Raw genomic sequence first — 19,664 nt, 5'->3', positions numbered from 1 at the left:
CCTCCCACCCCACTCTCCTGCTGGTAACAGCTTATCTAAAGTGATCATCAAGTAGAGCATCAAGTAGAGCCATTTCCAGCACAAATCCAGGTTTTCTCACCCTTCCCCCCCCCCCCCAACACACACACATACAAACTCACTCTCCTGCTGGTAATAGCCCATCCCTCTTTGAAACCTCTCTTTATAATGCGCATGATAATCAAGGTGGGTCATTTCCAGCACTAATCCAGGTTTTCTCACCCCCCCACCCCCCCCCCTCCAAAAACCACACACACAAACTCACTCTCCTGCTGGCAATAGCTCATCTTGGATTATTGCTGTGCACATTGTAAGATGAGCTATTGCCAGCAGGAGAGTGAGTTTGTGTGTGTGGTTTTTGGAGGGGGGCGGTGGGGGGGGTGAGAAAACCTGGATTAGTGCTGGAAATGACCCACCTTGATTATCATGCGCATTATAAAGAGAGGTTTCAAAGAGGGATGGGCTATTACCAGCAGGAGAGTGAGTTTGTATGTGTGTGTGTTTGGGGGGGGGGGGGAAGGGTGAGAAAACCTGGATTTGTGCTGGAAATGGCTCTACTTGATGCTCTACTTGATGATCACTTTAGATAAGCTGTTACCAGCAGGAGAGTGGGGTGGGAGGAAGCTTTGTTTCATGGTCTCTGTGTGTATATAATGCCTTCTGCAGTTTCCACGATATGCTATGCATCCGATGAAGTGAGCTGTAGCTCACGAAAGCTCATGCTCAAATAAACTGGTTAGTCTCTAAGGTGCCACAAGTACTCCTTTTCTTTTTACGAATACAGACTAACACGGCTGTTACTCTGATACCTCCCCATAAACACTTCAGACAATACCTGAACTTTTAATTGTGATGAGCCTACCTCGAAGCACCAGCCATATTCCAAAGCTTATTTTGCCAGTGCTGGGGGCCAGCAGATCAAAGAGAGTATAATCAGTTAAAATGACATACTTTGTCCAGAGGTCAGGAAGTTGCTGCTGAAATGCTGTTCTGAGAGTGACACATACAGAGATTGCTGGAGATGTCTGAAAAGCCTAGGCCAGCCTGGGTCACCTAGGTCAGCCTAGATGGTAGGGCTTTAGGTAGAACACAGACATTTATATAGACCCTGTTCTAAAATCCTTCCTCCCACTTCATGTTATGCTACATTTCTACTGTTAAGGTTAAATAATACTTTGGTTTAAGAAGTCACTGAATTCACCACTGGTTTCAGATTCCAGACCATTGCTGGGGTAGTATGATTGATGTACAGGGTACTGTAGCCCAGAGCCCAGCCTAAGAGTGAGAAAAATCATATGGATTTCACCCCAGGGAAGTAAAAGTATGAGGCCTGACACCTGCACTCAGAGGGAGGGGACAGAAGTGCAGCTAGCCCTGTAACCGTGACACTCATAAGATGGCAACAGTGATCTCAGAACAAGAAAGTCTAGCTGAATAAATATAACTTCTTCACACACCCCAACCATAGAAAATATGGAGTCTGCTCAAAGATACACAATATTAGAAAAGCCTTAGATCAAGTTTGCCCCCGTACGTACAAGATCACGTACCCAGCACTTCACTCTTCTGAAATTATCATTTTTGTCTTAATTGCAATGAGATGTGAAGAGTCTACAGCAGAATTTAAAACAATTGGTGGCGTAAGTATTACTTTTCTCCCTTCTACAATGATTATCTGATCACATGGGGCCCTCTAAATAAGAGCAGCTAATTGCTGTTTCATCTGATTGAGTGGATTTTCAATAGAGCAGATATTGGGAGACAAAACTCCATGTTAAATGAATTTCAGTAAATCAACATTGACCAGAGCTGTAGCACACTTTTAATCCTGAATTGGCAAGAAATGTGTTACTCTATAGGAATATGATTTTCATTGACATTGAACCATCATCTCTCTATTTGTAATTTGCTGCCTTTACAACCCATTCCTTTTTCTTACTCAAGTTTATGAATGCATTTTCCCCTATTTAGCTTCAACTATTACAAAGAGCAAAAAGGAAGCAATCAAACACAAAATACAGACCACAAATGTTATCAGAACAAATCGTGTTATTTGAAATAGGAATTTATTCTTGTTATACTAAAGAAACAAAAAGTGACCAGAAGATGGTGATACAGACCATGTAAACTGGCTCTTTAGACAGTGTATTCAGCCATTCTTCTAAATTATTTTTCCATAAAATCCACAGCAGCACAAAATAACGTGCATATTAGGAATAACTGCAGTGTATAACCAAATTCTCAATAAGCTTGATCATTTTGAGATACATTTTCTGTAAGTGAGCAGAGTGAGCTAACAGCTGTTGTGAAGTATATTTTTGTAACAAAAATGTATTTTTAAAGTTTAACCCAACCTATTTAGCCACAAGGGGCAGGGCTCCAGGTCAGTTCTGATTTCATCCAAACCAGTTTGCCCATCCCTACTTGTAAGAACAACATTGGCATCTACAAACAAAATTAAGAGAATCATTTTATATGTTGCTAAGAGGAAAACTGCAAAGCAAATCATAGTGGATAAGACTCGCTTAATAAAGTAAATATATGTGTTATTGAATATGGTGCTTCATATTAATCAAGCTATGCAAGTAGCATCCACTCCAAAAATAATTTACACTTTTAAGAGACATTTTCCCAAACAGAACTCTGTGCATGTGTGTCCGCAGAGTCAGAGAGAAAGAGGGGGGAAAATACTTCTTTCAGAAAAATAGCCACTCTTTTGCACAAAAGACACAAATCTATTGGTTCCTTAATTTACTTCATTCCTGTGATGTATGATTGTGTTCATTCTACAATCCATGGAGACTCATGTTATTGATATTTACAGAGTTTTTAAAAGCACAGAGTGCTTTTCAAATATGTAAAAAACAAAACCCGCAAACCAAGCAGACAGGCAATATTTCCTGCTTTAAAGATTTGCATGTACACAAGTCACTTTGATAAGAAATCCCTAATGTGCAACACAATTAAGTTAGGTAAAACTTGGCTCCCTCAATAATTTCAAATACAATGGGAAATGGCTCATGACTGAGACTGCATTGTTTAAAATTTCTCATTGCAAGAAGAGGTAAATTATTCTCAAGAAGGAAGGCACGAAATGAGAGACAGCTCATCTGCTATGTAAGTTACAATATCATATGCCAACTTTGTTTCAACACAGAAGGTGAAATCCTACTGTCACTGACGTCAATGGAGCCAGGATTTCACCCAGATAGTTTCACTCTACCATAAGCCTCATCCTGCAATCAAAGAAATCCATGGGAGTTTTGTAACTGACTTCAGGGGGAGCAGAACTGAGCTGTAAATGGGACAGGTGGGATATGGTAACTACAGTACCTGTAATAAACACTAGGTGACACTGCATACTAAGATTAGGGAAATAGAATATAATATCCTTGAAAGATCCCCTTCAAATACCCAATCGGGGCTTTGAAACAGTTAAAAATAGACAGGCTCGGAAGAATCTATCCCACACTAGCAGTTCAGTTTAGATTCAGATAGCAAATTGAGAATTCTAGATGTATCTAAGAAGTTTGCTTTTACTACAGTACCACATCCTACTGCATTAAAAGGCACCTGGTAAACTGTGACACATCCGATACAAGTCATCAACTGAAGAGGAAGGGTTTTTTTTTTGTTTTTTGTTTTTTTAAACTTAAATTGTGTAAAGAGTATTTACAGAAAATCTCTAAAGTTATTTCCAGTCCCAGTATTACTTTAATGACACCTATTCTTTGTGGTATTTATCTTCATTGAAAAAAAAAATGAGTTAATATTAAGATTAGGGGCCATATCCTAAATTGGTGTAAATATGGCATTGCTTCATTGATGTCAGTGAAATTACACTGATTTGCACCAGCTGTGGATCTGGCCCATCTAGAACAGACTCCATTGGCTGTACAAGTGATTTATGCTTGTGAATTCTAACAGTGTAATTGGAGTTCTGTGTGCAACCCCCCTCGTTTCATCAGGCAGTACAAATATCGCCATGCAGGAAATGCCTGAAAGATTCAAAAGTGGCAAAAACCACCCCAAACCCTCTTTACCCAGTGCTAATGCCATATAGCCCAATTCTGAGAGATGCTGAGCATATGCAATTCCTGTCATAGTTTTCCAAAATGCCAGATTTATGAAAAATAGCAACCTCTTGATTAACTGTATTTAATTTCCTTTTGAGAATGGGTGTTGGGACCAAACAAACAAACAAGCTATCAAATAGTAGTTAAATGCTTCCCCCTCTTAAAATTTACTCAAAACTTTTTCTGAGCAGCACAGGTGTAGCGTTACAGTCATGGGCCACAGAAAGATGCTATGAACACTGAAGGCAAACTGCAGAAATTTCAGCACTGGGTAATGCGTTTGGATTATTTCATTCCTCCCCATTTTATTTTCTGTATTTCCACCAACCCCTCTTTGTGCATGAAAGCACACTGGTGCTGGAGGTCTATATATCTGGACCACTGGGTCAAATTTATGGTTTTTAAACTTTGGTATTTTATAGACGTTACCCAGATGCCTTCTGAGTGATGAAAGCCTTTATACCTTATTTAAATAAATAAAATACATTAAACAAAACTCGCAGTGCAAAAACTATAAAAAATGTAGACCCTAAAAATGTAGTTTATTCAAATATCTTAAGTATACAAGGAGGTTGAGTTGGCTTTCACCCAGCCCAGTAAATGCAGAATTCAAATTTACTCTTTTCTCCAAAATTTCCATGGGGTATTACAAATAAAGCTAAACCCACACTGCCCAATTTCCCATAAACCTGGGAAGTTGTTTAATTATGTTCACATAGACTTGCTCATTACTGATACTAAATCTGATTGTCAAGAGATGGTCTAGAATATAAAAGTTAAAAAACCAACAACAACAAAAAACCCATATAATCTCCACTACCAGTGTCACTACTACCAGTACTAGCCTCAGAAGGGGCACAAGAATGTAGCCAGGATGAATATTTCATGAATAGCTCCTTCAGTTACTTGCATAATGATGGAGGTGATATGAGCCATATCCAGCTGAGGAAAACTAAATGAGATTCTCTGTAGTTTCTATTAGTACCATTCTTTAATCGCATGGGAGATTCATTGTTCAGCAACATGAGAGGATAAACTATTTGCCTTTACCCCAGCACCTCTCACACAGATTATATTAATATTCTAGCATTTATTGTGCTGCATGTAGCTGTGTAACTAATGCTTTTGTCTCCTATGCGCCATCCCTTTAAATTTCTAGGAGACTATTGGATACTAATAGCAGCTACTATTGTGTGTTTAGTTCAGTCCAAGATAGGAGATACACATACCATGCTGTCTCAAGGATACTTTACTTTTCTTCTTTCTTCGGTTTGGTTTTAGTTTCCCTTCATTTAAAATTAAAGTCATCCACACTGAAATTATAAGGTTGCTCTTTGTGCACAAAAAACATAACTGAATTATCATTATAATGAATACAACCTTTTAAGTGATAGGTCCTGCACCCACTATTCCTCTTAGGGTGGAATCCTGAGATTCTCCCACTCACAGCACAGGTCCACTGGCTACAACACCCCTGTTCACCAACCATGAATCCTCAGATGGCTCAACTGGGTTTGGTTTGGGATTTGCAAGAGATATCCCTGTGGGAGCTGTGACCAGTAGGTAAATGCAACAATTTAGAGTAGCTTCTCCAAAACAAAGTATTATTTATTTATCCATAGAAACAAAGCATTCAGACAAAAAGAAAGCCACATAGATCTACCTAAGATTTAGGTAAGGTGTAACTTATCATAGACACCCCTGTTTCTGGCATTGAAGGGTCAATCTTCAAGACCAGCAATCAATGCCTGCTTCTGTCTCTTCAGCTTTAGGGCTGAGGTTTTTAAACCCTCCAAAGTTCATTGTTTCACCTTCCCTGATTGGATTTTCCCTGGTCCCACTTTGGAGTTACCAGCCAGCCTGTTGATCAGAACATGGCAGGGGTAAAACGTCGAAGAATCGACACTGTATTATTTGTTCATTACCAGCGCTTGGATTATCTGAAACCATTGGCTTTGGTTCCTCCCAATGTGCAAAACCACCTAAAACTGAAGTCACATATCTGCAGAAAATTATCCTCTAGTTCTTGTTTAGCAAGCAAACAGATAACTATAAAGCAAGCAAACAGAGGATTGTATAATAGGCATAAATTATATTACAGCTACCCCTTTCCTAGATTCTTGATAATACACATGTAAGAATCACTTCCCAGTTAAATAAAAAGCCTTCTGCACAGTCATGCAAACTGATACAGAGCAGATGGGGGAAAGAAAATTAAGGAGGTAGAGTGTAGGTTACCAAATAAGATCATACGGATGATTTTTATAAAATTAAAGCAAACAGGGATTTCCCCACACACACCCTGAATTCCCCCCCGCAGTTTTGTGAACTAGTTACTAGTTGCAGTGTTGTCTGTTTAATGACTGTTTGGAAATGTGAACTGAAATTGAAACATTAATACACACTTTAAAAGCATATACAGTGTATGATAAAATACGTGTATCTGAAAAAGTATAATAGATTTGAAAAGTATAAACATAGACTAGCTTCCGTATACAGCTGTTCTTTTTTATGACAACGTCAGTGCATTCATTTTGGTGATGTTGGCCAACCTAATAATTTCAAATTATGATTTGTAAGCAAAGTCTAAACGAGCTCTCCCTGACAGCTAGTGATGAGCTAAGGGCTGGGGAAAAAAGGCTTCAGGACCAGATTGTATTTACATTCACACCTAATCTACTTAGGTATCCAGCAAACAGAGCTGCGCTGCCCAAGTGATAGATTTTGGCTGGGGTTGGGTTACAAATCACTTGAATGCGGGGGAGGTAATGAAATGTTGTTGTTCTTATTGTAGGAGTAAAGGGCAGGAGAACTGTACTTAGCCTGTGCTGATTGAGGGCATCAAGAGAGAGGGTAGGGACAGGTGTTTTGCTTGAGGGTCTGCCTGAGTCACAAGTACTATTAGACCTGCCCGTCTCCACTGTTTAAAGACAGAGCTGATTAGGCTCCATAGATAGTCTTTTGTTTTGTTAAGTGACCACTACAGCTGAAATCGAGTCTAAGTGCTTAGACCTGCTGTGGGACAGTGTTTCTGTGGAAGAGACGGCCTTGTCTGCACTAGCAGCAAGGTTCCCGCACTGAGAGCTCAGCTGAAATCACTGAGAGCTGCGTGGAATCTCAAGAGACCAACCAGCAGAGGTCACAGTGGCAGGTGGCAGCAGAAGGTGACGGTGTAGGGCCATGGGCAACAGAGCGATGGAGTCAACGGTGGCACAACAAACACAGTGGCCAGAGCGAACAGTGAGCAGCTGGAGGAACGAGCAAGGTGCCTTCTTGCCCCCCACCTGATAGGTGAACTCATGTGAAAGCACCTCTGAACTCAGAGTCTCCACTGACCAAGAACAACACTGGTGAGTGTTAATGAGGCTGTTAAGAATGCTGGAGACACAACAGAGTTCATGCGAACAAACAGGGCTGTGGCATCATACTCTCTATTTAAGCAAGAGACACCACACCCTACAAACTGGAGACCAATGTTAAGTGCATTGTCACTTGTTCATCCTGAAGTTGAACACTGGTTCTGAACAAGACCAGCAAATGCTCACTATATTTCTTCAAGAAACTCAACTGACTGTCTAGAAGCATGTGGTGCAACAGTGAAAGACTCAACAGTTGAAAAAGTGAAGAACTCTCCACAAAAAAAATTTGCATACAGGGCTGATGAATGCACTGATGCAAAGGGGAATCAAGTATTAAGTCATTGTATATGTTATCTTGATGTCAGTGGTAGGCCAGTAGATGCATTTCTAGATGTTCAAGTTATAGAAGACACATCTTAGAAGAGTTAAATCTTTGTCAATTGGACCGCAAACAGATGGCTGCTTGTGCATTTGATGGAGCTGCAAACTTCTCTAGAAGACATGGTGGAGTACAAGCTTTGCTCAGAGAAAAGTGTAATCCTAATCTCTTCTATACACACTGCAGAGGTCATCTACTCCAACTAGCGCTAGTATGAGCTGCAGACTCTTCAAAAGACATTTAAAAAGCTATACATTTAATGTCTTCATTATATTCTTTTTTCTGCAAGAGTCCAAAAACTGAATAGCTTGGAAAATATAGAAGATACACGAGGACTGAAGTTCAAATTAGTCCAACCTGGGAAAACCCTCTGGCTTTCTCATGAGCAATCCTCGGCTGTTGTCTTAAAATTACTCCAGCCATTATTACTGGCTTTGGAAAGTATCTACCAAGATGGGATGGATCTAAGTAGTGAGGCTGTGGATTACTTTTGCTACTATGTTCAGAGAAGACTGTTGCCATTCTCTCCCTTGTAAGTCTACTGTTGAAACCACTTGGGTCATTAAACAATACCATCCAGGCATCTGCTACAATAGTAGTAGACCTTTGTCCAGCAATAGAAGCTACATTTGGATCAATCAGAGAGCTATCCATTGAAAAAGTACTGGAAGAAGCAAAGACTTCAGTCCAGAAGTTGAGTAATGAAGGCATTTATATTGAATCCTTAAGTGAAGAGGACAAGACGTGTTTGTTAAGACAACTGAAAAAGTACAGAGACTTGATTCTTAAAAATCTACAAGAGCGACTTATAGATTCTATTCAACCTCTACGTAGCTTTTACAGATCCCTGTCCTATAAAACACCGATAGTTGAGTGGAGTGAGGCACTACCAGCAATGGGACTGCCATGTGCTCAGGACAGAATAGAGAATTTGAACACAGAGTGGAATATCATACGACGAATGAATCAAGATTTGACTTCAACTTCTTTTTTTATCATCATTAGTGGCTTGACCCAATCTTTGTGCTATGTTTCCTGGGATGAAAGAAGTAGGAATTCATCTCTTGTTACTCCCAGTCACAACAGCTACAGTTGAGCGTTCTTTCAGAATACAAAATTCTGTTCAATGAGGCAAAAGAAGTCGCCTTCTGCCTGATCATGTGAATGATCTAATGAGCATATCAATTGAAGGAATGGAAGTCCTGGACACATGAGAAGCCACCAAAGATGAACACATTGTATTCGAGAAGTTCATTAACAGAGTTGTGCAAAATTATAACAAGAAACCAAGAAGGATGAAGAGGTAGTGCTTCATATGAGTTAAATCTAATTAAATGGTCATGGAACATTTTTCAGTTTTTACTATAGTGCCATAGAAACACCCCTCCTCGGCCCTGACCCCCCACCCTTTAAATTTGAACACCCCCCCTAATTTCAATTCCTGAGGAAAACACCTGAAAGCAAATCTTCTCTTCTAAATGAAGCCATGAATCAACTATCCGTATCTAATGCACGGCACAGGATTGAAACATGAATGCTTCCAGTTGGAACTTTGCTTGTAAATATGTTTTGGATGGCTGGAGAAAACAACTAGAACACGAGGAAGGGTGTGATGATTTCCCTTGCTAGCAAAGGGAAAGGCCATGAGATACAGTATGAACTGTTTATCCCCTGAAAACTTGGATTTGCAAACATTTGGCTTAATCACTGTAATCTCTTGCTTGTCAGCAGCTGATAACAATGCATAAATATTTTGGAGGAACACACTGAGGTCAGGGGAGTTACTCCAGATTTATAATGGTGTAAGTAGGAGCAGAAGTTATCCTCAAATCTTTTCAGCTGGCTTAGTTAAACTTTAGAAACCTGTGAACCTTTTTTGTTTGACTTTGAAGGAGAAATATTTCTAATGGGAAAGAGTAAAGTAAAAAAGAAAGCTGTCAAAATTAAAGATCGGTTTCCAACTTCCTGGGTTTTATTTGTTTTTAAGTTCTTTCCTCTCTACCCCCATAATATCTTTCTTACAACTAAGGGCAAGTTTTTGAATAACTGCCTTTCAGTAACCTGTGGTTAAAGTGACTGACCTAATAAAAAAATGTAATTTAATACATTCCTCCTGCTGTCAACATAAGGGAAAAAAACTGCTCTAGTTACTCTCCCATCTTACTATAAGAAGTCAAGTTGCAATGGCTCATCTCAAGATAGAATGCAGTGAAACTTACCTCCATATTGCTGTTCATCTGACAAAAAAGTCCGCTTGTATCTTGTGTTCGGGTTTTTGCTCACTAAAGTACAATTGCAAAGAGGCTAAGGGCCAGATTCTGCCACCATTATTCTTGTTGAGTAGTATCTTAGCCCGTTATTTCATGGTTAATGAGGTGGAAGAATCTAGTCCTAAATTAGTAACTATGTTGCACCAAGACTTTGGCGTGAATTATGCCCCAATATTAGTGAATATTAGGTTGCAAATGTTTCCACTTGATTCCAATGGGAGCCCCGTTCACCTATCCAAAGGCAGAATTTGGCCCACTGTGTGCCAGAACTACAAATGAAAAATGTTTTTTGCCACAGTTCCATAAAAAAGCTAATTACTCACTCTCTGAACGCCTTTCTAGTTAACTGGCTCAGTGTAGTTCTGAACTTGACAACCTGCATCCATTATCAAAACCCTGACATATACCATCCCACCCAAAGGGTGGTATGTACAGTCAAATACAGTCATGATCCCTAAGGAAAACATTTTTGGGCTCCATTCAGCTGTGCAGTTTTATTGGCAAGATTTCTTTCTTTCAGCTCCATTCAGAAGCAGTTTCCTGCAATGCAACCAGCTTTTGTTTGAAGACAGAAGCTTTAATCTTGCACCAAAAATTTCCAGCTCCTCCGGGCACCAATGCTTGTTTGGTCACATCTGGAGTGTCCATGACAGGTAATGTGACAGCAAGGGTTTGTTCCCACCTATTCCTTCACTGCTATGTTATGCTATTCCTCCTGAAGGTCGAAACAACAGACTGGACTTCTACATAGATTACTTCCGTCGACGTGCACGAGCTGAAATTGTGGAAAAGCAGCATCACTTGCCCCATAACCTCAGCCGTGCTGAACACAATGCCATCAACAGGAACAACTCTGACAACATAATCAAAAAGGCTGACAAAGGAGGTGCTGTCATCATCATGAGTAAGTTAGAATATGAACAAGAGGCTGCTAGGCAGCTTTCTAACTCCACATTCTACAGGCCATTATCCTTTGATCCCACTGAGGATTACCAAAAGAAACTACACCATCTACTCAAGAAACTCCCTGAAAAAGCACAGGAACAGATCTGTGCAGACACACCCCTAGAACTCCGACCAGAGGTATTCTATTTGCTTCCCAAGATCCATAAACCTGGAAATCCTGGACACCCCATCATCTCAGGCATTGGCACCCTGACAGCAGGATTGTCTGGCTATGTGGACTCTCTCCTCAGACCCTATGCTAGCAGCATTCCCAGCTATCTTCGAGACACCACTGACTTCCCAAGGAAACTACAATCCATCAGTGATCTTCCAGAAAACACCATCCTGGCCACTATGGCTGTAGAAGCCCTCAACACCAACATTCCACACAAAGATGGACTACAAGCTATCAGGAACAGTATCCCCAATAATGTCACGGCAAACCTGGTGGCTGAACTTTGTGACTTTGTCCTCACCCACAACTATTTCACATTTGGGGACAATGTACACCTTCAAACCAGCAACACTGCTATGGGTACCCGCATGGCCCCACAGTATGCCAACATTTTTATGGCTGACTTAGAACAACGCTTCCTCAGCTCTCGTCCCCTAATGTATTTGCGCTACACTGATGACATCTTCATCATCTGGACCCATGGAAAAGAAGCCCTTGAGGAATACCACCATGATTTCAACAATTTCCATCCCACCATCAACCTCAGCCTGGACCAGTCCACACAAGCGGTCCATTTCCTGGACACTACTGTGCTAACAAGCAATAGTCACAAACACCACCCTATACTGGAAACCTACTGACTGCTATGCTTACCTACATGCCTCCAGCTTCCATCCAGGACACACCACACGATCCACTGTCTACAGGCAAGCTCTACGATACAACCAAATTTGCTCCAATCCCTCAGACAAGACAAACACCTCCAAGATCTCTATCAAGCATTCTTAAAACTACAATACCCACCTGCTGAAGTGAAAAAACAGATTGACAGAGCCAGAAGAGTACCCAGAAGTCACCTACTACAGGACAGGCCCAACAAAGAAAATAACAGAACGCCACTAGCTGTCACCATCAGCCCCCAACTAAAACCTCTCCAGCATATCATCAAAGATTTACAACCTATCCTGAAAAATGATCCCTCACTCTCAGAGATCTTGGGAGACAGGCCAGTCCTCGCTTACAGACAGCCCCCCAACCTGAAGCAAATACTCTCCAGCAACCACACAATAAAAACACTAACCCAGGAACCTATCCTTGCAACAAAGCCCAATGCCAACTCTGTCCACATATTTATTCAAGTGACACCATCACAGGACCGAATCACATCAGCCATGCTATCAGGGGCTCGTTCACCTGCACATCTACCAATGTGATATATGCCATCATGCACCAGCAATGCCCCTCTGCCATGTACATTGACCAAACCGCTTTGTAAAGCGCAAAAGAATAAATAGACACAAACCTGACATCAGAAATCATAACATTCAAAAACTGGTAGGAGAACACTTCAACCTCTCTGGCCACCCAGTAAAAGATTTTAGGGTCGCAATTTTGCAACAGAAAAGCTTCAAAAACAGACTCCAACGGGAAACTGCTGAGCTTGAATTAATATGCAAACTAGATACCATTAACTTGGGTTTGAATGGAGGCTGGGAGTGGCTGGGTCATTACACATATTGAACCTATTTCCCTAAGTTAAGTATCCTCATACCTTCTTGTCAACTGTCTAAATAGGCCACCTTGATCATCACTACAAAAGTTTTTTTCTCCTGATGATAATATCTCATCTTAATTAATTAGCCTCTTACAGTTTGTATGGCAACTTCCACCTTCTCTGTATGTGGGTGTGTATATATATATATATCTTCTTACTATATGTTCCATTCTATGCATCCGATGAAGTTGGCTGTAGCCCAAGAAAGCTTATGCTCTAATAAATTTGTTAGTCTCTAAGGTGCCACAAGTACTCCTGTTCTTTATGCCTAGGAATATTACACTAATACTAGACAAGCTTGACTTGTTTGCTTACTTGATGAGGAAAGGGCAAGATCCTACAAATGCTATTTTTAATGCATTGACCCAAGACATTTGTATGATTTCAGAGAAGAATCCCCCACAAACAAATGGAAAGTGACTACATAAATATTCCATGTGCTATAGACAGGTGAAGGAATTCAGATAACTTTAATAAAATTGTCTTAAACTCTTTGTGTAAAACCTGAACCAAAAACTTTTTTAAACGTTATGCATCTTCATTTTCCCCATCCAGAACCACAGACAAGAAGTGCAAAAATACTACATGAAAAACTGTGCTTGCAGCATTTCTGTCTTAACAAGGAGTGCCAGAAAGGTTGCATCAAAAGCCTGTTCTCATGAGAAGTCTTGCTCAGTTTTGCAGGCCCAAGTGATTAGGAGAGAGCAGGTGAAAACCCTGATTTTTTGAAGTTCGCTTATCACTACTGCAACTAGCAACAAAATCACTGGGATAAAAACAAGAACAAAAAAAAATGAATCAAAGTAGGAAACTTCAAGCAGAGAAGAAATGAAAGTTATCCAATCTAATCTTTTAATTATTGAAATGGAGAATAATGAGATAATTGCACACCAAATTAAGCTAACTGATACAGGTGATCAATTATGACATGAGTTACGAACATCCCATAGTTACAGCAAAATTGCACAAAATTCTGTGGAAAGTACTGTGCAGTATACAGTAGTTTCATTGAAAATAATAGTAACTATAAACTACCCCATCATATAATAATTATGCAAACTCCTCATGTTACCGTGCTGGCTAAAGAAGGCTAAGAGCCAGTATTGAATTACTGACCTCACAGTGTTTGCAAAAGAAGGTACGAACAGATGAGGCTAAGAGATGCATTTACCAAAGCAGGAAGAAGAAATTCTGAAGGCAATCAGAATCATGTCAGAACAGGTGGTCAAGAAATTAAAATACGGAGAAAACTCCAGGAGCAGACAGAATAATCCCAGAAGTCTGAAGAAAGTCACAGGAAAAAAAAAGAGGGATTTCATTAGTGAGTATAGTTAAACTAGGGATAATTTAAAATAGGTTCTCTTTTCTGAAACTTACATTTTCAGGATCAGTTTAATATTCAAAGAACCTGGTTAAAGTTTCTGGCTTGCTTGCTGAGGAGCCCACCTCCTCTGAATACACTAAAAAGAGTGACCAAATTTCTAAATACTTATCCTCTTTCTGGTGCTTCTCTTATTTAGTACTTGGTGTGAAAGCTTTTCCATAAAAGAACAGCATTTTGCACAATTTCAAAGGAGGAGAAGTCACATTTGTCCATTAATTAAATAGGTTTTAAATTTAATCTTTCTTCAAACCAAACAAGTTGTAGCCATATCTCCAAATGCACATGCAGACTGCAGAAAAGCATGCCCAATTTAAGCCAAATCCCCTAAATGCACATACAAACTGAGGCAAGGATGCATATACACAACATCACATATTGTGAGTATTAATCAAAAATTGAGTTCCTTCAATGGAAAGCACTATGGAAATGCAAATTGCTGTACCAACTTAATTGCTGTGTGCACACTAACTTGACAGGAGCTGTTAGAGTTTATCAAGCGTAAGTGTTTTTAAGTCACCTTAATGCACACACATGATAAACTAATCTATTGTGTCAACTTCTAAATACCTGCATGACAGATTCTCCCCCCCCCTTTTTTAATCCTATAAGGTTATAGTTCTGATTTAAAACCACAAAGGAAGGATTCAACGTTAAGTAAAAACATTACCTTATTTGATTTAAGCTAGCAAGCAGAACATATTCTGCCCCTTTGATACACTAACACCACACACTAAATCTAGGAAAGAAGATGGGTTTTTTGTCCAAGTAGAAATGTTACATATTGCGGTGATTACAATTACACTACTGAATGCATTAGATTTATTAGCCCATAATAGGAAACCTTTCCTGAAGCTATACATTTGTGCATACACAATATCGATAATTTCAATGTTCATGTGCCAGATTGTCCCTATGAATCGAGTACATTAAATGTTTAAATAACCTACATTGTATCTGCAAACAATTGAGTCCCTTCTCTTGCCTATTTGGAGACACAATGCATGTCCTCAGCTCATCTTACCCTCTCACTCTACTCTGATGTGGAGAGAGCCAACACAGAGTATACAGGCGTAGAGTGCTTTTAGGGGCTTTAGCACCTACACAAGTGGGCAGAATTCGTTTCATTTAAGTTCTTTTGGGAATGATATGCTATACCAATTCACTGAACATTACTGAAATAAGGAGCTTTAAAAATAAATACAGAGGTGACCAGCATAACAATAAAGTAACAAAGCATAAGACTCCCAGGTAGCATCCATTTCATATTTATACTATGGATTTGGAACACGTATTAGATTTTTGACATCTCATCCGAAGGTTTGGAAATTAACAGACTGCATATAAACTTCACGATGGCAAAATTCTGAACAATATTTCTCATTAGGCCCCTGAGAAGCCATCATTCCTTTTTACCCTAGACTTACAAATATAAACGCAACATCCTATATTTTGTATTTGCAGAAAGCATCAGGAAAACAGGGCTGCTGGTTCAATAAAAAGTCCGTATCTCAATTCCGCTATTGGCCACCAATCAGAATTGTAATTAAAAAAAATTCTGGCTCCTTATGAATCAGTTTTAGATCAAGGGATCTTTACTGATAAGCAACTTCACACATATCTATCATCTACAAAGAAAACTCAAATCTAAGACTGCTTGTACTGCTAAAAATACAAATACAGACATATGCATGGCATTGTCCAGATGTGTACAAGTAGAAGGAATCTAATAGAAAAGATTTCTAGTTTCTGAGATTTCTTCTGGCAAAGCAACAACTAAATTTTTCCTTTTTCATATTTGGATTCATAAGTCACATTTCACCCACTTGTTAAAACTTCCCAATGTTTCTTCTGCCTACTGACACTGGAAACAGTCAAACACTGAATGCCACTTACTTGCAATTATTAGATTTCATTTCTAAACCTCTTCCCATATACCAGAGACTTGGAAAATAAGCTCTCTTTTGCAAATTCAACACATACGAGCTTTTTACACATTTTTCTTATCTTATTGCATCAGAGGTTTTAAATAAACATAAACATCACATTTTGCATAAGAATGCTATTATCTCACAGACGCTGCAGGGCGTTTACCCTTTATGATGAGAATCCAGATAGCTGATTGTGTAAAGTCAACACAGTACCTCATTTGGACCCTAAAGAAATGACTGTATATCCAATCGACAATTATTTGTGTTCTACCAACAGAACACTAGATCACCAATAAGGAGAATAACTTGCATCTCTTAACTGCATATAAGGGTTGATGGGAAAAATTACGGTGTTGCTGGTTAAATGACAAGTACTTTAACATTTAATTGAATAAAAGTGAACCACTAAGTCTTACCATCTGTTTCAGCTGAGAAAGAAGAGAGAGATCTACATTCCAAAGCTTAAGCGAAGTTGCTTTCTTACTTTTTATTTTTACTTCCATTGTTTTGCTTAATAAATTACTGAGGAGTTTAATTTGACATAGGGATAAACACCTCTTTCGCAAGAAGCTTAATATATGAAGAAGTTCACTGAAAGCCATCTTAATTCTGGTCAGAAACTTCCACACAACCTTTCAAAATTCTCTCAGTCGCTATTTTTACAGTTTTACATATAATTAAAGTATGATGAGGGCACGTATTTTTCATACCTATGAAAAATATAAAGTACATGTAAAGTTACCAAGACACCAAACTTTCACAAATCAGATTGCATCAATCATTATTGGAACTTACATAACACATAAGAGACACTCCAAGATGAATTGCTAAAATTCACACATTAAGATGCTGGCCTTACCTTGCATTGCCCAGAAACACAGACTGAAGTTCCATTTTGATCACATGGCGTGCCGTCTATTACTTTTTCAGCTTGTCTCACATAGAACCGGTAGCCTATTGCTCGGCAATTCAGTTCACACTTCTGACTTCCCTTCACTAAAGAAAGAAAAACGCGTAAGTTCCTGCTACCAAGTCTACAGATGTGGTTTAAAAAAAAGAAATTAAATGTTAGGCTGAGACCTTACCCCTGATTTGGAGAGGGAAAAAACAAGTAGGCAAGTAGTCTATAATATCAAAAAAATATTGGATAGGAAAATATCTTTTTTTTTAACCTCAAGATTATTGCTGATTTTGGAGAATTCCACAGAAGACTTTTAAATAACAGAACAGCTCCTCCAAACACCAGCCTTATTAACCCCGACCTCCACTCCAAGTAGTTTGAACATAAGACTGTAGCTGAGAGAGAGACCCAGAAAGAGAAGAACACACACATATTACACAACTAACATGATAAATGCCTAACTTCATGGCTCTGTCACCTGGTAGTGATTGTTGCTTCCTTTTCCTGTTCCTATTCCTTTGTCTACATGATTTCTCTTTGGATTAGAAGTCCTTCAGAGCAGAGACTGTCTCTTCCCTTTTGTCAGTCAAGCACACTAGGGGGATATAAAATTAAATAAAAAACAACAATGGGCCCTAAGGAAGAAATGTCAGAGTAGAATGAAAAACTAAAAATTGGATACTTTGGTTGAACAAAACTCTCCTCTAAGATCCTGACACCACTAAGACCATGACACAGCAACACACTCATGTACATGCTTAACTTTAAGCACTTGCGTAGTTCCATGTTCAATGCATGTGCATAAAGTGCTTTGCTAGATTGGAGCCTAAACCAGACCTAAAATCAAAACTGAGGAAATACATCCTCAAATCTGAGCCCATCAAAATATACTCCAGTACAATTGGGCCACAGCTTATAGGCACCCTTCACAGGATCATCTGTGATTCTAAAGTCCCAGAGGTGGATGATGAAAAAGAAAAAGAAAAGGGGGGGGAGGGGAGAGGAGAAAGCGCAGATTCCACCTTAAATCACATCTAAAGAAGAAAGTGCCTGGAAGGCAATTGCTCAGGATCAGCAACAGAGCATTCTTAGGTTTCAGAGTAGCAGCCGTGTTAGTCTGTATTCACAAAAAGAAAAGGAGTACTTGTGGCACCTTAGAGACTAACAAATTTATTTGAGCATAAGCTTTCGTGAGCTACAGTTCACTTCATCATGAGCTGTAGCTCACAAAAGCTTATGCTCTAATAAATTTGTTAGTCTCTAAGGTGCCACAAGTACTCCTTTTCTTTTTTAGAGCATTCTTAGTTGCTTTCTTTGAGTTTGAAATTCATTCCCTATGATGGTCAGAGAAACTCTGACGTTGATGAGCTTCAGGTCACACTGAAGTCTTCTCTCCTCAATCAAAATATAACATGTAGTCAGTTTATTTATTATTACAGCAGGTGAGTCCCCGCTGAGAGTTAGGACACTGCCAATTGTTTGAGTCGGTTTTAGTGACCAATATTTTTGTATGTTTTTGATTCTGTTGGAAAGTGTGTAACTAGTCAAATACTTTAATAAATAAAAGCTGTACTAAAGTTTGCTCTGCAAATATGTTATTTAGGGAATGAAAGCGGGCAGAATTGTCACCATTATGGAGGTTCATTTGATGTGGACTGGTAAGAAGGTTATAAAGTATATTAACAAGGGACATTCGTGGGAAGGCACAACAGATTATATTAAGGCTGATGGCAATCTGTACATACAAATGAGAGTACATGACTATGTAAGGGTTACAATATATCAGCAGGCAACATCTGTGGATGTGCTAGAGGCAGAGTAAAAGGGATACAGGCTCAGAGAGAGAGAAATTTGATATTCTTCTACTCCCTCCTCAAAGAGCTCTTAATACAATGCATGAGCAAAAATATTTGTTTAAAAAAAATCCACGCAAAAAACTGTGCAACTAACAAGACATTTTCTAAACATTATAGTTGAATTACCCAGGGCCAAGCTGGCCCTCCAATGTGGCAAAACCCATTGGGACCTGAGGGAGTTTTCTCCAAATTCTTCTTTTGAGGTAGGTGTGAATGGGTTGTCAACACAAAATAGGGGCTCTAGCTCCCAAAGAGAGTGGATCTCAGTGGATTCACCAGAGACACAAGGACTTCCAGGAAGAAGCTTTGTGTCTTCACATTGATCCTGGGCAGCCCACCATGACCCCGGTGACAGTACAGATTCGGCATTAGCAGCCACCCCTGGAATCAGTTCCCCAACTCTTATCTTTTGCGTGCTTCCTGTTTGAGGGGCACAAAGCTGGTCATCCACCCACTCCCCACATTTAAAACCTAGACCCCTGACTTTTGTTGCATCCCAGCCCATCACCCAGCCTTCATCTGTAAGTGGTCTTTCTAGATTGTAAACCCTTCAGGGCAAGACCATGTGTTCTACCAGTCTGTAAAGGCACATGGCACACTGTTGGTGCCATACTAGCAACAGAAACATTTCCATATAGTATGTTTTTCCCTTCATGATGAAACACCAGCAGTTCAAGTACTGAAGAATATCTGAGCAGTGCAGCAGACTATCCTATTACGTTCTGTACTATATGCCCTAAATTTTTGCTTGCTTATTACAAGTGTTCAGCTTAGCCTCATTTCTAAATTCTTTCTAAAACAGTCATATAAACTCCTAT

At 39.5% G+C, this 19,664-nt stretch overlaps 1 protein-coding gene across 3 annotated transcripts in view; it reads right to left on the bottom strand.

Annotated features, from left to right (window-relative positions):
• Positions 1-19,664, bottom strand: part of THSD4 (thrombospondin type 1 domain containing 4) — a 599,697-nt gene that overhangs the window by 357,748 nt on the left and 222,285 nt on the right. For all 3 annotated transcript variants that reach the window (XM_027818796.3, XM_043523831.1, XM_043523832.1), the window contains one exon: positions 16,949-17,085. In XM_027818796.3, the coding sequence (XP_027674597.2) occupies positions 16,949-17,085 (137 nt within the window). The remainder of the gene's footprint in view (positions 1-16,948; positions 17,086-19,664) is intronic.

The sequence above is a fragment of the Chelonia mydas genome, chromosome 10, assembly GCF_015237465.2.
Source record: "Chelonia mydas isolate rCheMyd1 chromosome 10, rCheMyd1.pri.v2, whole genome shotgun sequence".
Lineage (NCBI taxonomy): Eukaryota > Metazoa > Chordata > Testudines > Cheloniidae > Chelonia > Chelonia mydas.
Note: the sequence above shows the minus strand (reverse complement) of the source record. Positions and strands in the feature narration are given on the sequence as shown.